Source organism: Corvus hawaiiensis, chromosome 7 (assembly GCF_020740725.1).
Source record: "Corvus hawaiiensis isolate bCorHaw1 chromosome 7, bCorHaw1.pri.cur, whole genome shotgun sequence".
Classification (NCBI taxonomy): Eukaryota; Metazoa; Chordata; class Aves; order Passeriformes; family Corvidae; genus Corvus; species Corvus hawaiiensis.
This window is the reverse complement of record NC_063219.1, coordinates 30,045,429-30,064,012: the sequence shown is the minus strand read 5'-3', so window position 1 is coordinate 30,064,012 and position 18,584 is coordinate 30,045,429. Positions and strand designations below refer to the sequence as shown.

The window sequence follows — 18,584 nt, the reverse complement described above, 5'->3', positions numbered from 1 at the left end:
GTCACTATTATCCTCTTTTCCAGCAATCATCTGCTAAATCGGGTAATGGCAACACTGACGTCAGCAAAGCTGCACAGGGGCCCCCAACGGAGAAGAATTTGACCCACTATTTTTTCACTGCTATTGTAGTAATCTAACTCGTAATCAAGCAGGGAGAAGCTCTCAAAATCCTGTAATCTCCATGTATTGCTATAGACCTGGGAGGAAATTGTTAGTCTAGTCTGGGTTTTGTAGAGCCAATTTGGTTTTGATAGCTCTCAAACAGCAAGGGGAGCAATCCTATGCAGCAGTTATGCTGTGTAACTGCTTTGGTGCTCACCTGGAAAAACAGTTTGCCTCATTCACGTGATCCATGGGATCTCATATAAGTGAGTGGGAGTACAATGTACATTGCTCAAATTGTCAGAGGCTTCGTGTCGGCTTCACACTGGTTTGCATCCCCATCTGCTAACCTAACTTTTATTCTAGTTGATCAGGACTTGCAATCATCCTTGATTAGTTCCTTAAGAGAGGCATTCTTATCCCTCTTTCAAGGAACTAAATGCCTCTTTCAAGGAACTAATCAATGCAACAACAGATGTGCAGCTGCTATTGTGAAACCTAGATAGAGTTTGATGTTTGCTTGGAAGTCTTGCACTGATAATTTTTCCACCATTCAGTACCCTTTTCTGGAGTAAATTTTGCTCATATGGGAAAGGTCGTTTGGATTATGACACTACTAAAATGTGTCAGACTGGTTTTGAGTGGGACTAAATTAAACCTACAGAAATAAAAATACAATTCCCCTTTATTCACAGAAACATTTCCTCTGATGTTCATGGAAGCATTGCACAGGTGGACTTGTGACACTTACCAGAACGATTTCCAAAGCTTCCTCAAGCAGACAGTAAGCCTTAATGTCAAAAGGATGCAGGTCAGCAGGTCTGGGTCTGGGTTTCAGAGAGGGTGAGCAGCTCAGGCCAGCGCCAGTGGGCAATTTCAGTTAAGGCTGGTTAGGCTTGGATTCAGTCTGTCTGCATCTGATTAGAAGGCTGTTTGACAGTAGTTTCTGGAGAAGTTCATTGTGTTTATCATTGTTTGGACATGGAAGGCAGAGATTATGGAGCCAGGAACTGATTCAGAGCATTTCTAGGACTGCTTATTTTTATGTCTGCTTTGCAAGTTCTGATAACTGTTCACAAATGAGGCACAGAAACCAGAAACCATTTCACTTGAAAATGTGACCTTTGGACTGGAGAAATTTGGATTCAGAGTTCACAGAAAACTGGAAAGTGTGAGCAATCTGAACTTTTCAGAGGGGGAAGTTCAGAGCCAGAAGTTAATTAAAAGTAAGGTGCAGCAAGCCTATTTCAACCAAAGCAACCTCTTATGTTCTATAGATTTAAATCTGATGGGTCAGATAAATTCATGGCATTAGCCAGGTCTGGTCTGCCAGCTGAGGACTGTCTACAGAATCATTTTGAGTTGAAGAAAGTAGAGGGTTTCACCATCTGTGACCAGTGCAGTGGAATGAAAGTCTATTTATCAAGTGGAGTGGGCTGCAGAAAAGGAGCACTTCAGCTTTCCTTTTCAGATCTCATTAGTCTGTGTTCCAGTTATAGCAGACACACTCATCTTTTAATATGTTCCATAAACTGGTTTTCTGCCTGTCTGTTGTTCTGCACTTAGATGCTTGTTAAATATCCTTCCTATCAGGCTTGATTCTTTCTGGACTCTGGAAACAGAAATTGTGTTATTTTTGGCATGAGTGCTTTGAAGTCCTTCAGCTTTGCTTCTACATTTACACCTGGCAGCATCTATCTTCATAGCCTTCTCTTTTTGACCACAAGGACAAAGCAGAATGTACAACAGTGCTGAAAATAGATGTGAATAATTAGTTTTGTGGTAGGACCAAAACAGTTTTAACAACATCCACTCTCAGCCTGTCACTCTCCCTTTCTGTTTTCCATGGTCACTGTCTCTGTGAAGCACCTCTGCAAGTTGGCCTTAACTCTTACAAAGCTCATTTTGTCCCTAAGTCCAAAGTTATCTCAATTTCTGCTTTGCCATCATGTAAATCCTATTATGACTTTGTCCTGGGGAGGAAAACAGGGCAAGAAAAATTAGAGTCTTTGTCATTTTTGCTCTTAAGATCTTTGCTGGAGTTGAGAGTGAAGTTTTTAAGGGTGGAATTCATGCTTCCTACCCACATTGCCATTAAGAAGGTCATGAAGCGCATCAGCCCCTCTACTGTCTTATTTTTGGAGTTAAATGAAAAGTTAAAAGCATATAAAATCTATTCCACTTTTCTTTGCATATTTACAATATGTTAATAGCTGCAGTCAATGTTCTCAAAGTTAGAATAATTATTTCTAATAGTTCTTGATTTTAAGTGTTATGGTGTAGCAGTCAGCTTGTCATGTCTTTGACAAACACTTTATCATTCTATTTAAGGAATCAGTTTTAATCTTCAAAGAAAAGGGCTTAGTTAATTTAGAAGTCAAGCAGAGAGATGGCAGTCATATGAGCTTTTAGCACAATAGATATTCATAAAATATCCCCCATAAAATAGTAAGCCTTAGGGGCCATAGGGACAGATGCAGTAATATAACATTCCCTCTTTTCTTCCTCCTGCACATCTACTCCCACTGACGAGTGTAGATTCTGAGTCACCTGACCTGCCATAAAAAAATAAGGCTTTTTTAATAACCTCCTGTAGAAAAGACAAAAGAGCAGAGCCTTTAAGGGAGTTGCTCCAGCTGAGTTTGTGTTAATGTTCCTGAAGTCAGAGAGAGGACTGTCTTAGTCTCAGAGCAATTATTAAATGCTATTACCTTTGCTTTTGCAATCTGATGGCAGAGTAATACAGCCTCCCAGGGGAATGAGAAAAACACCAATATCAGGGATATTTGAAAGGAGACTGAATTAAATTTGCATGAGGTCCTATATGCAGCAGTCCATTACTAGTGCACTGTGATAAGACCTGTCTCATGCCTTATGGTCCCTTCTAGAAGAAAGGAATTTTGGCCTTAACAAGGCCTACTTTATCATCATAATTATGGAGCTGTTCTTGAACTCCTGTGAACTGCTGTCTGTCCGATTCTTGTAGCCATCACCACTTTTGCCATTTTCATCCCTGCTGACAATTCCCAGCCTTTTCTTCATAGCGCCCTAGAAAACCACTGGCATTGCTTCAGCCTGCTGGGTACAAATCCATAAGCAGTCAAGAGGGGATTTACATTCTTAACCCCAGGAACTGGTTGTTTCTCTTCTTATCCCTTTACTCCCCCTCTCCTAAGTTACTGGCACCTCATTTTTATCAGCATTTTTTGCAGGGGGGGTGGTGGGGGGGTGTTCAGGTTTCTGTATATGTGGTGCAGAAATGCCAATTTTGGCGTATCGCTGTGCAGCAGTACCCAAAGAAGCGGAGTCCAGCCCCAGCCCAGCCATTCAACCTCCAGTGGGAACCACAGACAGGTGACATGAGGGGTGCTGGAGAATGCCTTTAGCCCTTCTTATTTCTCTTTCCTGCTTGAGCTTGGAAATTTGGCTAGCAGATTATGAGTGGGAATGAAGGAAAATCCATGTAGACCCTATTCCTGCAGGGTTGGTTGTGTGTTTATCCTGTGTGTAACACAGACTATTGCAGTTGATGGGAGCAGCCTTACTCTGAGCCAAGGGCTTTAACTGGAGCAAAGCATCTGACTCCTGAAGATCCTAAACTATTTGCCAGCTGTGGAGAAGAAAAAAGACCAATATGTCATTAGTGCTCAAGCCTTGTGCAAAGGGAAGGAAATAATTTTAAGTGCAGATTTTTCAATGAACCGAGCATGACCACGAAACTGGAGGAGGTGAAAGCACATTAACCAAAACCCAGGGGGAAATTTCCCTCCCAACCCAAACCAGGGCGGGCAGCGTGACCCTGTGTGTGTCATCACCTCCTCCTCCTGAAAGGCTTCTTGGTGAGTGATTGAAACATGGGTGCTTTAGTGGAGAGGGAGGGAAATCTCTGGTCACAGCAAGATCCTAGAGGTATATTTGCTCTATATTCTGGCAAAGTCTTCCAGGGCAAATAAGAAAGATATCCTGTAATAAACGGCCAGTTTTTAAGAAGCTATGTTTAAGGATTTTTTTTCCTAAAATAATCCCACAGACCTTTCTCCGTAACAATTCCATTTTTGGCAATTCTGCTTGAAGAATCTTTAGTATGAAATGGGAGCGTTTGAAGTGAATCATTTAATTTGCTTAACTACAACATTTAGGTTCCTACAACATTTAATTTTAAGCTGATTCTCTCTAATTAAAGTTCAAGTCACTTTTAAATATTTAACCTTGTTAAAGGAAGACCCAGGAAAGAAAATGTAATAGTCTTTTCCTTTTCTGCTTCACCTGAAATGTGTATTTTTTTGGTCTTTGGTTTTAAACACCAATTTAATTTGAGTTACCAGCAAAAAGAATTTCCAGAATTTCAAGCACAATTTAGTATTGTAAATTGAAAAGCTAGATAATTAATTCTCTATCATTTTAGAAACTTTCCTTGTAACAATTTTGATGAGGGAGAGAAGCAGGGCAGAATCAAACTCCATGTGGATTAAGTGCTCACCCGTATAAATGGCCAGTTAAATATTATTCCACACTTGAAATATTGGGGAATTTTTTGAGGATGTGCTTGCTGAGGTGTTTTAGTAACTTGACCTGGTTTGCCTGTATGCTCAGACTTGTGCATCTTGAAGGCAGCAGTGTGAGATCTGAATTTAGTTTGAGGAATTCAGTGAGATGGATGGTTATGCAGCCGGTTGTGAAAATCAGACCATTTTAGGGGACTCTCCCACTGCAGTCAGTCATCCAGTTCCCAAGTGGCTAAGCTTGAAAATGTGAACTTGATATCTATCTAATAAGCAAGTACTGGTTGTTTTCTCATCGGTTCCCTCCGCTTATTTCTTGGCTGGTAGCTAGTCATGTTCAGTTGATTTTATTTTTTTCTTTTTTGCAGCCTAACTAACTATGACACCAGACAAATTAGTGAGCATTTTGTCTCCATGATTAAGCAGTGAGCTTTCACTTTTGGCACTGTGTTGTAGGATTACTTGGAGGATAAATAAATAAATCAATCAGATATTTCTGACAACTGTAAAATAATTAGGCAAAAGAAGAAGGAAAAAAACACACAACAAAAAGTTGAATGATCACTTCACTCTTTAATGTGAAATCAGAAATTACCTTTTTTTTTTTTTTGCTTGGATAACTGGACATGCTAATTTTGAATCAATATTACTATGTCCTTCTTCCCACTGGATCTGCTGGTAGTTGTGACATGCAACTGAGAGACTTCCTTTATCTGAATTTCTGATGGGTTAAGTTGAAGTGGCAGTTTCTTTTAGGAGTGTGGTTTTAGTCTGAAACGGAGTACGTAAAAATGGAAATTGCTCTCTCAGTGAATCACAGTCCTGGCTTCTGACCTGAGTGACAGACCTCACTTTTTCCCTCTGGCAAAGCTGGTGCTGTTCAGAGATGCTGTGTTGGCTTTCCTTCTGCCATGTGGCCACATTGCGAAATCATTGCAAAGGCAAAATCTGTTCTCGTTTAACATCTGGTCAGTGCTGTTGTTTCTGATGGTGTTGGACAAGGCGGCTGTGGCAAGACTTTTGCCCAAAGATGTTTGCTTTTCCACAGTCAGGATGGATCTCAGTGTGCTGCCCCCAGACTGGTTGCTGCTGCAGGTCCAGCAGCTGGAATATCCTCACGTGCCCTGAGCAGTTTTGGCCTGAGATCTCTGGGAGAAAAACAAAAGCAATTCTTCATATCTCCCAGATACATTTGTTTTATGTTTTGGAACACAGAGTACAAACTCTGTGCCTGAGTATTTGACCCTACTTGTCAAATATACAACTTTTCTTGACTACAGTTAAACTTAAGCCAAGATGTCAGAGGGCACATTTTTTTCAGCCATGCAAAGTGGCAATTTTGATGCAATTTGGTCTGTTATGTATGTTAATACTAAACATGTAAACCTATGCCTCCATATATAATTTTGTCTTAGGCCATTAAAACTATGGATGACTCATAAATACTTACACTTAATCAATTCAGGTGGTCCTGAAAGAATTGTGAATATCTGGGCTATTGCAAATATTATAAATTATTCCTGAAATCTTACTCAAGAAAACATATTCTGTGTGTGCATGTGATGAAGGGAGGAGCAGGGAGACCCCTGGGAGAGATGAAAACGAAAATGCATCCATTGCCCTTAGCTGAGCCCTGACATAAAGAGATGCAGCCTTCTTGAATACAAAGGTTGACTAATGTTATCGTTCTGAATTTGGTTTCAAGTAAAATACATCCTCAGTTATAATATCAGCGCAATTTCCACTGTATTATTTGTAACGGTGACTGCTAAAAAGAAGACACCTGGAATAAAGTGTGCCAGCAGGCAGCTGAAACATTTCCTTTATCTGCACTTCCATGAATTTATATCTGAAGGAATGTGTTTTGCCAAAGCTGCTCTGTCTGCCTGCTGACACGGCTGCACAAAATATTGCTGTGGGTGGGTAAAGCTGTCCATCCACACCTAACAAATGAGCACCCTGAGAAGTCCCCTGTGAAACGCCGTTCCCGGAATGCTTTGTGTTCTCAAGGTCAGCCTGTTTGCTCACCCTTGTGCCCTTTTCCTTTCTTTCAGGGTTTCGAGGACCCCAAGGACAAGTAAGCAAATTTACTTCTGTCATACACTGTTATGTTTACACGTTTGGGATTTTTTTCTCATATTAAAAAAGGACAAAAATTGATGCCCAGAAGCCAAAAATAATGCTTGGACTCCCCAGAGGTTTGCCCTGGAGGGACAGCCAGTTGAGGGCACAGGATTGACTGATGTGCATTCAGAACAGCCACTGCCCTCAAGACATTTATTTGTTTGGTGGTTCTAACTTGCTTTAATAATTAAAATGCTTTTGCTGCACTTCCCCTCACCCCAAATAATCTCCACTCTTTGAAAATAACCCAAGACAAAATCTCCCTCTAAAGTATATCTAAGTGTTGGACATCTCCAATAAGAAAAGTTCATGTATGTATTGAAACGCTTGTATATTTTCTGAGTTTATTTGTATCCATTTTATATTGCTCATTATTGCATATTACGTATTTCTATATATAAAAATAAACTCAGAAATGATAGCTTATTTGAAAAAGTAAATTCAAAGTTTCATGTTCTAAAATATAGCCAAATTTTAGCAGCATTTTCATTTTTTTCATATAGGACTTTAGGGAAATGGTTAAAATAACAATTTAATGAGAGTGCTATTTTGAAAAATTGCCTTTGGAGGAAAAAACCTCAAACACATTCACTGTTTAACTTCTACAATTGGACATAACAAAAGCATTTACTGTATTGAAGGTGTTTGGAATAATTTTACATTCAGTCCTGCTGAATGGCACTAATTGCAAGCTTGCCTAGAGCAAGTTAGGCAACAGTAGAGTAGACTGATGCCTAAAATATGTTGCTGTTGCTCCTTATCATGTTTCTCAGGCTCCTGGTCAGGACTGAGTGGATTTCTGTGAGCTGGGACAGGTAAATGCTTCTGTGGGCTCTAGGCATCCAGCTGTGGGAAAATTCACATTATGGTGGTTGAGCACTGAGAGCAGCTGCCTGAAAGGAAAAGGAAAGTGATAAGTTTGAACATGGCAGTATTAAGAGTCATTCTCTCCTTCCCTTGCCCTTCCCTGCAAACTGGATTTTCATAACATTTAGCTCTGTGCACCCTGGGATGTTTTGCTGGTCCCACTGTTTCCTGTTTGCTGTTGTGTCCATGGGTGCTGGGAACTCAGTTGATGTTAGATATGCTTTGGGCAGAAAAGAGCTAACAGATTACAACAAAATAGTTTATAGGAATACCGAAATTTTCAGTATCCCTCATGACATAGTATTTTTCTTCATAGCTCCTGCAAGAAAACACAAAAATCAGCTGCCTCAGTGCTGGTCCACAACAGAGTCACCCAACAGCTGAGGAACAGCATCTCCTCTGTTGCTCCAAGGACCACAATATCTGTACTCCATGCTTTAGTTTGAAAGGTTCCTTGGGCTTTTACAGCCAATAGCTGAGCTGTCTTGCTCAGCATGGTGTCAGCTTATCATACAGATTTCAGGATTTTTGCATTTCTGTTCAGCACCAAAAGAAGCTACTATTTGCCTCTGATTCTCTTTATCCAGAAATCTGTTTAACTCAAGTACAAAGATTTGGCAAGAATAAATTTCTAGCAGAATATGTGCATGGTGAGAATGGTTAAAATTAGATACCTAAACCATGTCAAGCACTAAGGCAGTTCCTTCACGTGCCAAACACTGAGGGTCCATACTTTTGTCTGGCAGCAGAGGAGGACGTGGGCACCACACATCCCTGAAAACAGAATCAAACCTTACGTGGCTGAGTGCAGGTTTAGTTACTGAATCTAAGCATGAAATTTTATGCTTATACGTGGCATTATGGCATACGTGTAGTTTTGGCAGTGGTCACACTCTGCTTTGGCAGAAAGTAATTAAATCAGCAGCACATTTTTGGACCACTCTGAAGCCAGCATCTCTAGGTTAATTGGTAGCATTCACATTTGCAAGCAGAGTGGAAAAGTTGCTACAAGCTCTGTTTGTGCTGTTCCTGTCCCTTGACACAATTTTCTGTTGGCTGCATTTGAAGAAATCTCATCACTGCTTTTAGGATGTGTTTTTGGAAGTTTCATAGCAGCCTGAAATCCTCATTTCCCCCCCCAATAAACACACTATCGGTATATCAAAAGGCATTTTGACATATGAATTTCATTAGTCTATGGCAGTACCTCAGCTCTGACTTACAGGCAATGCCTCCAGGGCGCTCCTTAGCATGGGGAACTTTTGTATGCCAATTTAAAATTACATTTATGCAAATGTACCCAAACTTGCTGTACTGTAGTTTAGCTTGGGCACAATGGGCTGTGAAAGTCACCTGAACAGCTCGGTCTGTGTGAGGTGGCTGAGCTTCCCTGCAGTCTGTGTGAGGGTGGCTGCCCACTGCCAGCATCCCAGCAAGGCAATTTAAAACCTGCAGAGGTATTTCTACACAGCCTGCAACCTTGGAGGTTACTGTTGTATTAGAAACACCCTGAGCAGTAAAATGACCTATTACAAACCTGCAGGCAGCCGAGGTAGGGACCAAGCAGGCAGGTTCTTCTCTTTGCATCTTCCTGAGTGACATTTTCAGACTGGAACTTCAAATTTGACTGCACTTTGCCAAGATGCTGAGCTGCCTCTTTTGCTTTGGTTCCAGTGGAAAAGGCATCTCACGTCCCATGCGTGGTATGAAATGGCTAAATGTGAATGACCCAAGTGTGTACATTTCTCACAGGATCTTGGAAGACATTCTGTAAATACGAAGCCTAATGATTTCCTTGCTCATTTTTATGAGCCCAGAAGATATTGCAAAGACTGAATGAAAATAAGCATCATCCCCTTGAATGCTCAAGCAGATGTGCTTCCTCTGAGGAAGTAAATTGGATGTCCTGACCTTGTAGGGAAAACAACACTTTTATTTTCAGAGCAGATATTTGAATTTCTAGGAATTAAATAACTTCTAGAGCCTAAAAATAAAAAACTCTTTCCCCCAGCCCCACTGAAATACTAAGGTTGGCTAAAATAGAGATTAGACCTTGAGGCAAACTAGGTTTGTAATTACTATATGGTCATTAAATAGATGCCATTGGTGTCTGCACCCAGCTGAGGTGCAGACACATTCAGCTTGCTGGCTGGGGCAAGGAGTGGTAGAATGGAAATAAGCAGATAGACCTGATTTATTTTTATCTTGCCAAGAGGTGCACGGAAGAGTTGAGGTACAGAGGGCTTCTTAAAATCTGATCCAGTTTTGCAGAAAGCTTTGAAAGAGCCTTTCTTTTGGAAAGGGACCTTTAAACTTTTAAAACCGATTCACATTCTGGTTTGTAAGCTGCTTTCCAGCACAGCCTTACCTGTGGGAGCCTGCTGGCTGCAACACAGAGTGCATTGTGTGCTCTGGTGCAGTACAAATGAAACCAGGGAAATAAAGCAGAGTAGCTTTTCATCATGCTTGTTGGACCCTGGGATTTTTTCTCCAGAGTGCCTGAACCGAGGGTCACACAACATGAGCCCTAAGTTGCTGTGCCATCATGGGGTTTGCACACAGAAATAGTTATCTGCTGGATATACCCCAGTGCAAGGGAGGGGCCTATTTCAGTGGATAACTATTGGCAAACTCTGTGGACAACCTGGGTAATCAGGCAAGCAGAGCAGAAAAACAGTACTTCAGGATTAGCTTTTAATTTCTGCCTATAGCTTGTTTGAGGGCAGGCGATTAAAGTGACAGCATCAAGTCATTAAAATACTGTTAGATTTAAAAATAACTAGAATTTGGGGAGGTGCTTCAGGTTTCCTGATCCTCAGAGCAAAATGCCTCAGGACAATTAAGTTTACAGGTTTTTTTTTCTCAACAGTTTTTGAAAATCAACTTCATTTTCTGAAGCCATAGCAGAGATTCAGAAAAACAGCGACACAAAAGATTATAAGTAACCTAGAAATCTTGTTCCACATATTTAGAAAGCAGAATCTAATTTGTAATTTTTTCCTTCGGTTGCCTTTTTCTTTTGCAACCTTTCCTTAAGTAAATATCTTGTAAACAGATTTTTCTTTCTGTTTTATGCTTTATACTCATAAATAACTGTGTGAAGGGGAGTCAGGCCACATTTTTTTCCCCACATGTTTGTTCTGTAAACAATTTTTTTCTCAAAAAGGGAGAATTGTTCAAGTTTGGAAATTTTCATAGTAATATTTACAGAAATTGTTATTAGTAAGCAAGAAATATGACAGGATGCATAAATAATTTTTCAGTGCAGGCACTAACAGCTACAACAGCACAGTAGTGCAGGGAAGAGTAAGTCAGAGAACAAGGGGAAGGAGGCTACCCAGTGGTTTTAGAGAATGAGGGATAGAAATGAGACCTGAAGGCAAGGAAACAAATGTAATATAGAAAAAGGGCAAATAAATGGAATCCTTGTAATAATGACTCAGGACTGGCAGTGAGCTCTAGAGCTGATATCATTCCCCTCTCTGCTCCCAGTCCCTTTCCCAATTGAAGCTGTCATAAGCAAAATGTCATTAACCTCCACCTTGTTACAGACTGCAATGATAACACACTGTGCAGAGGCAGAAGTTATCTTGTGCTCTTATGCTCCCTTTTCATGACATCCTCAGGAGTACCCAGGAGAGTATGAACCCAGAGGATGAAGTGGACGAGTTCCTGGGCCGGGCCATCGACGCCAGAAGTATTGATCGGCTACGCTCTGAGCACGTGCGCAAGTTCCTCTTAACATTCAGGGAGCCTGACTTGGAGAAAAAGGTAACATCTAAAAATCCTTGCAGCATGTCAGGGAGGCTTGTTAGGAGTTTTAATTCTCCTGCAGAAGGTCAGGCTTTTATATCTAAGTGATAGTTTGGGTATTGGATGTGGGGTTGTGATCTTAAAAAATCCATGCTTCTTCATGGAAACCTTAATATAACTTGTCCTAAAAAAATCACAGTCATCTGAAGGCAGCACTGGCCAGGAAAATGAAGCCATTTCTAGCAGACACACATGAATATGCAGTGATAAGCAGTAAAGGGAATATAGAATAAACCAGATTGTTTGTCTGACTTTGAGACTCCAAACCGAGATCATGGTCACCCCTTATCTCCTTCAAATCACTGGAGAAACCCACTTCAGCCTACCTAAGCTCAGAAACACCTTTGGAAGGACTTTTCCCTGCCCTTTGTCCCCACAAAGAGCCTCAGGTACTATTAGGGTTCATTTGGATGCAATTTGTACTCTGGACATTTTTGGGGGCCCATTTTAAGCAATAAATAGAGTTCTCTGTCCCACAAATGTGAGAAAGGGGAGTAACAGACCTAAAGCTCATGAGCAGTTGATTTCTTCCTGATTTGATTTCAGATATTGCTGTGAGGCAAAGATCATTTCCCTGACTATATAGTAGAGACATCATCAGCTCTAGATGCAAAGTTAAATTTCCAAGTCTAAATTCTAAGTCTAGAGGTACCTGGATGACATTATTAAAGGTACCATAAAAAGTGGTGGGTTTAATTGCACAAAGTAAGTAATCTATTTTTTCTTTTATTTTTTATCCAAGCACAGATCCTTGGGATGATTTTGTGGTCTTTGGGTTAAACTCATTATTCAATGGAAAAAACTTCATAATAAGATTGCACTAATTATTTTATAATTTTATTTAGAAACAGTCTTTCCTTGACAAGAATGACTACCTATTGCAAAAGCAGAGCTTTTCAGGATTTACAGCTGTTCAATGAATCAGTGTGGGACAGGATAAAAGCTCGAGCATGTAATTTCCCCCCACTCCTCCTCTTCAAATTTATATCTGCAAACTGCCAGGGAAATTAGCGGTTCACCTGTTCAGAGCACCTTTTATTCTGTGGTTCAGACATTGAGACTGTCTGTGATGAGAACCGTGCTTCAAGCTAAATAAAGCATCTTTGGGAATTGGGTGCAGCTCCCACATGGCCAATACGTTGACAAGTAGTTGGAAGGAGTGACTGTGTGAAAACCTTGCACTGTCATTAGAATGAGTCAAGTCATCTGCATGACATGCAAGGTTTTCTCATCAGCAGCATTTGTCCCTCTTGGAGGAAACTTCCCATCGAAGAAGTTTCGGTCTGATGACAGTGACCTAAAATCTTGGTCCCAGTTAATCCATTTCTGTTCCTCTCGTGCAAGGGGCAGTTGGTGAATCCTCTCTCCACCCAGCTCTGTGGCTTCCTTCCGTGGCCTTTGGGCCTGTTCAAGCCCTTACAGATTGCCCGGGGAGAAGGGGAGTTTGGAATGTTGTTTCCTACCAGCACTGCTTTTCAAGGACATAGACAAAAGCCAAGTAAGAACTTTTTGTGGAGAGAAGGCAGCCACCCAAATTTCCCAGTAACATAACTGTGTTTTTTTGCAGTACTCCAAGCAGGTGGATGACAGGTTTGGAGCCTATGTGGCTTGTGCCTCCCTAGTCTTCCTCTTCATCTGCTTTGTTCAAATCATAATCGTGCCACAGTGAGTACCCTTTCATCCCTTTGCTCCCATCTGCTCCCCTCCTCTATTCCGGCCTACTTTTCTTTTTTTTTTTTCTTGAAAATTCAGAACACCAAGGGGAAGAGAAAAATCCTTAAATAATTCATGCTCAAGTGATGCATGGTGCTTATTGTTTTCACCCATTTCTAGTGCAGATTAAAACCTCCTCACTGGCATGTGAGGATTTCTGTTTTCCCAGTGTGATTTCTCTTATAATTTACCTCCATCTTAGGAAATTCAGTTCAGCACATTTATAAGCCTGTGGAAAACAAATATCATCAAGTAGGAAGGTTTGCCTACCAAGGCATAGCACACACTCACAGCACAGGGCTGGGCTGTCCTCTTGTCTAAACACAGTGGGACAGGGAGGTGAAAACTCGTCACAGCCTCACTGCTCAGAGCACTGAGGTCTCAGGGTCTGCTTAACAAATAAGGCATAATCTCTCATACATTTATTCTTCTGGACTCAGAGCAGCTGGGCAAGAAGAGAGGTAGCGAGGGGGTTGAGCTGCACATGGCTGAGCTTTGAGTGGCTCGCTCCAGATTTAAGGGTTGCAGTCATTTCTTTTCCCAGGCATGAGCGGCATGAGCTCCTCAGGGCTGTGGGACACAGTGCTCTTGGCCCGCTGCAGTGCTCTGCAGCTTTGTCTGCAAGGCACAGCACAACCCACTAAATCTTTTCCAGCAATGAGCCCTGCAGAAATGGGAGTTCTTCTCAAAGAGTTCTTTAAAAATCACTTAAAATTACAGCATGTGGGTATTTCCTATGCTCTGGTTTAGTAGCAATAATACACCATTCACTGAGCAATGCTGTGCTGGAAATAAATTTGGAGTTAGTCATTTTTAAACTGAAAAACAAGATCACAGAAGCTCTGAAAATGCTCCAAATTTATCTTTCTTACAAGAAGACAAAAAATTGTCCCTAAAGAGAGTTCCAGCACTATTTTATGCCATTACAACTGTTTCTACTTCTGTTCCCACCACAGATTTTTTTTGAGTGGAGATTGGTTTGTAGTGTTCAGATCAGATATTCGGAAGGTCACAGAAATAACAGTTAGTCTGATGTTTGTTGTTCACTCTCCCAGGCAGGAGAGCTCACAGAAGGATTGAATCAGCAAAATAACATCAGGACAAATGCACTGTGTAAACAGACAGGTCTGCTTTGGGAAACTGCAAGTGAAGCTGAAAGAGGCTCAAAATTGGAACTAATTCCCAGCAATTAATGCATTGTTAATTACACCCAGAAATATTCTTTGAGAGTAACTGATTTAACAAGGGCTTACACTTTGGATTCCTGGATATTGCTGTCATAACTTCATACCTGCAAGAGGCCCTCTACCAGCCTTGTGTTGCTCATCAAACTCCCAAAGCATCCACTATGCTGTCTCCATAAAACCCAGTTTAACATTTAAATGACAACTTGACAATTTCTGATGTGTGGCAACCATATGGCTGCCTCCTTTGTATTATGCAGGAGCCAATCCCTTACGGCAGTGTGGTGTAAATGTTGTGCTGTTCAGTCTCTTTCCATGCTGCCCATAAGGAGGGTTGTAGATTATTTGGGGGGTTTTTTTTGCAAGTTCTAAAGTGTCCCTAGCCTGGCCTGTCTGAAAGGTGATTTGGTTTGAGAGCAAATAAAATTCCATGTTTTAACTGCAGGTTAGATACACTTCCCTTCACCTTTTGGTTTGTTTTTCCTGATATTTCAGTTGCATAGCTTTGGTCTTTTATTGAAATTAAACACCAAGTGAAACCACAGGTGCATAGGTGTCACAATCAGAGCTTCATGAAAGGCACACCGTGGAATCTGAAACTAGAGACAGAATGTCAGTGTCAATTTATTATGATAAAGAGGAATAGCTTTAAGGAATTTCAAAAAAGGCTCAAAGAGTGAATTAGCAAGTACAATTATCTTAGTAGGCATGAGAGAACACAGAGACCAGCTGGCTTTGGTGTGGTTGGCCTCAGTGTCACATCACAAGAATACTTCCTTTAGATTATGAACAAGGCTGACTCCTGGGAGAGGGCCTATCCTGTCACACTGAGACCAATCACTAGGAAATTGGTGTTGAATATCTTCGTGAGGAAAACAGATGAAAACGCATAGTATAAAGTTGGCCCTGGAATCCTCTTTGTACTTCAAAGTTGGGAGGAGCAGGAACCTCTCAAGCTGGCCAAGATGAGGCTGTTTTCCCTGCCCATCCTTATGCTGTAGTTGCTCACATCCCATGCACGAGACAGAGCACAGAGAGTGCTGCTGCACAGACATTCCCTGTGCAAGGACAGGTAGGAATTCCCACTGAGATTAGGACTCAGCCCGCCTTCCTTCCCAGGGGTGCCCTGCCCACAGCCAGCTGGGGTCCAACCTGCCACAACAAGTTGTTCTGTCACCTCCTCTAGTGCATGAAATGTTTTTCAGTCCCACCTCTATCACCCCAGCAGGAAGGTGATTGCTATAAAAGATGCAGCATTCTCTGTTCTGCAGCCTGTCTGAGTAATTCTAAATAGGCCAGAGTATCTGTTGGTATTCAAAGCACCTCGTGTCTCCTACTGCGATCCTAATTGGAAAGCCTGTGCAGTGTGTCATAGCTTGTACAAATGTGTTCTGGAGAGCAGAGCAGTAGCTATTCTATATGATGTGCAAAACAAAACAAAATTAAATCAACCAAACCTCTCCTTGATTTCAGCTCTACATTTATGCTGGGTTTCTACCTGACCTGTTTCCTGATCCTGACCACAGTGGTGTTTGTTTCAGTCATTTACTCCTGTGTAAAGGTGAGTACAGTGGTTTCTTTGTAGTCCTCTGCCTAAGATAACCAGATCAGCAATCTGCTTCTTCAGCTAACAGAGTGTGTTTTGTTAGCCATCCTTTCCACACTGTGTGATAAGGATTGGTTACAGAAAAAAGCCTTTGATAAGGCAGAATGAACTGCAAACAGATGTTAGGGTTGGCATCTCTTTAGCTCAGCAAGAAGTAATCACTCTGTGGATCTGCATGTCTATTAAGTCCCCTGCAGACATTCTCATATTGATATAAGAAGAGCACATTTTCCAGTGTGGGACCAAACACTGACCATTCATTTCCTCCCTGTAAACTTCCTGCAGAGTCGCCTGTGTACTGGCCCCTGCTGCATATGCGTGTTTGGGTAGGCAGATAATCAGAAGCAGAATATCTCAAGGAAAAATGTCCTGGAGGGAAGTAAAAGCCACAAACATACAGAATTTTATCAGCCTTTCTCAGATGAGTGTACAGAGCTTCCAACATTCGGTGGGCTCTTTCTTGTAGCTGCTTTGATCAGAAAAAAAATACATTGTGTGAAGTCCAAAAACATATTAATTCTTCTTGTCAGCCTGTGGTAAATTGGCAGTGAGCATTGTGGAAAGGGTGGTGTGCTCATCTATTTCACTCAAACGTGTTGTATTAAAAACATTGATGTGTTTCAGTTTTAGGGATCCTTCTAGTCTAGAAGTGTCTGAACATGGAATATGCCCAGATTCAGGTTCCTTAGCCCAAGCTCAGCTTTGTTCCTCAGTGCCTGGAATAAAATAGCTCAGTAGCATTATGTTTCCTGCAGAAGAAACAGTGGGATAACGGATAACGTCAGGCAGATGATTTGTCTCACTTTAATTATTTTCTCCGTGCCATTTTCAACAGTTGAATGTGGGTGCTCTTGACAGACTTGCACCATACATGTCTTTCTGATTTTTTTTGAAGCTAGATTTGGAAATTAAACTTTGTCTTCTTCTCATATTAATAAGAGCTGCAAACTGTTCCCAGCGAAAGAAGCTTCAAGTTCTATTTGAACTTAACAACTCACGGGGTTTCCTTTGGCCTTATGACAACTTTAAAGGGAGCCTGGTTTGTATGTGCAGCATCCCATTGGTCTTCCTTGCTTACCAGCAGTGAGAAGTCGAGTCAGAAATAACACTGCTGATAGGAAGGCTTGGGTCCCTTGAGCTGGGCAGTGGTACCCACGGATGCCTGGTTGTACTTTGTGTGTCCATCCACTTGAGCATGCTAGTAAAAGTCATTCATTTGTCAACTGGTATCAGTAGTTAATGTGATTAGCAGTTAACTAACAACCAATGTAACACGATTTTGCTCACAGCCATAGAGAACTTGGGAATTTGGTGCTGAGCTGGCCAGCCACACCAACTCACTGCTTCTGCTGGGACGAGAGCTGGGGCAGGTCTGGAGCTCTGGAGAACCTGAGCTGCCTGACTTGCAACCACACACTCCAAGGCTCAGAGCTGTTTGTCACCCACTGGCATTTACAGGCCACTTCCACAGCACTCGATTCTTCTGTCATCATTCAAATCCTTTGGTTTTGGTTTGGGCTTTTTGGTTTAAAATTATTACTGATCTTAATTACTAGTTAACTTAAAAGGCACACAGGACTTTTCAGTCCCCTGGATGGTAGGCAGATTTCAATCTTGCTTTCTTTGCATTGATCTTCCAAATTCCTGTAGAAGAGGTTTGCTCAGTAGTGTCTGCAACTGTTTCTAGGCTGGCTTTGCCTCAGTGCACAGGCTCTGGATACGCAAGACATCAGAGGGAATTCAGAATAACATCAGAATTTAATGGGATTTTCTGAAGCCTCTGATATTTCCAGCAGTGAGTTTTCATCCCCACAACATGCTCATGTATAACATACAGTGTGGCTTCTGTGCAGAGATGGAAATACTGAAAATATTTGGCCTTCTGGCTCCAGTTCCTTTTTGATTACCCCTTCTTAGTGCTCCAAATTAGCCTCTGCTGACAACACCTGATTATGAGATGGCTTGTTTAGGGAACAGGTACTTCTAGCTTGTCAGCTCCATGTCTGACGGCAGCGGCTCCTAATAGCTGCAGCCTACTTCTGTCATCCAAGATCTTGGTGTTTCAAATCTTTGATTTTTAAGCAATGGGTTTACCCAGCCCTTGGATAAGGGGTGTTACTTTATTTCTGTACTCCACATTGCTCCAGGAAACACTTTTAGATACCAGCAGAAGGAAGGCAATTTTACATATCCTTCAGATGAAATCCCTGAAGACAGGGATGTCAGCATTGTTTGCTTTGTTTCACACTCAGATGTGAGATAGGAAAGCACATGTTTTAAATACCAGCAGTTCATTCCACACAAAGTTGGAAAGCAGGTGTCCACCCCAAGACATCAGCATAAGCATAACTTTTGCCTGTTTGCTGTACTGTTACATGATAAGTGTCTCTTTTTTCTTCCTCTTTCTAGCTTTCATGTGAGATTTTCCCTCCCTATTTTGGCCTCTCCATCTCTGGTTTTGACAGTGGCCAGCAGGCTCTTTCTGAACAGCTTGATCATGTTTTATTTTCCTTCGCTGTCATTATTGTCTTCCACTATAAAATTCTCCACGGACTAGAAGCTGATCCTAGAACTGCCAGCACAGCCAGCTTGGCTTTCCAAGTTTCTTCAGCTGTAATAAACAAGAGGGTTCCAGTTCTTTGCTTTGATGCTCCATGAAGACTTGGCCACTGA

General features: G+C 41.5%; 1 protein-coding gene across 1 annotated transcript in view; it reads left to right on the top strand.

Annotated features, from left to right (window-relative positions):
• ADCY5 (adenylate cyclase 5) overlaps positions 1 to 18,584 on the top strand; it is a 205,283-nt gene that overhangs the window by 167,890 nt on the left and 18,809 nt on the right. Inside the window, exons 9-12 of the mRNA XM_048308669.1 lie at positions 6,659 to 6,681; positions 11,222 to 11,366; positions 12,976 to 13,073; positions 15,779 to 15,866. Coding sequence (XP_048164626.1) covers positions 6,659 to 6,681; positions 11,222 to 11,366; positions 12,976 to 13,073; positions 15,779 to 15,866 — 354 coding nt within the window. The remainder of the gene's footprint in view (positions 1 to 6,658; positions 6,682 to 11,221; positions 11,367 to 12,975; positions 13,074 to 15,778; positions 15,867 to 18,584) is intronic.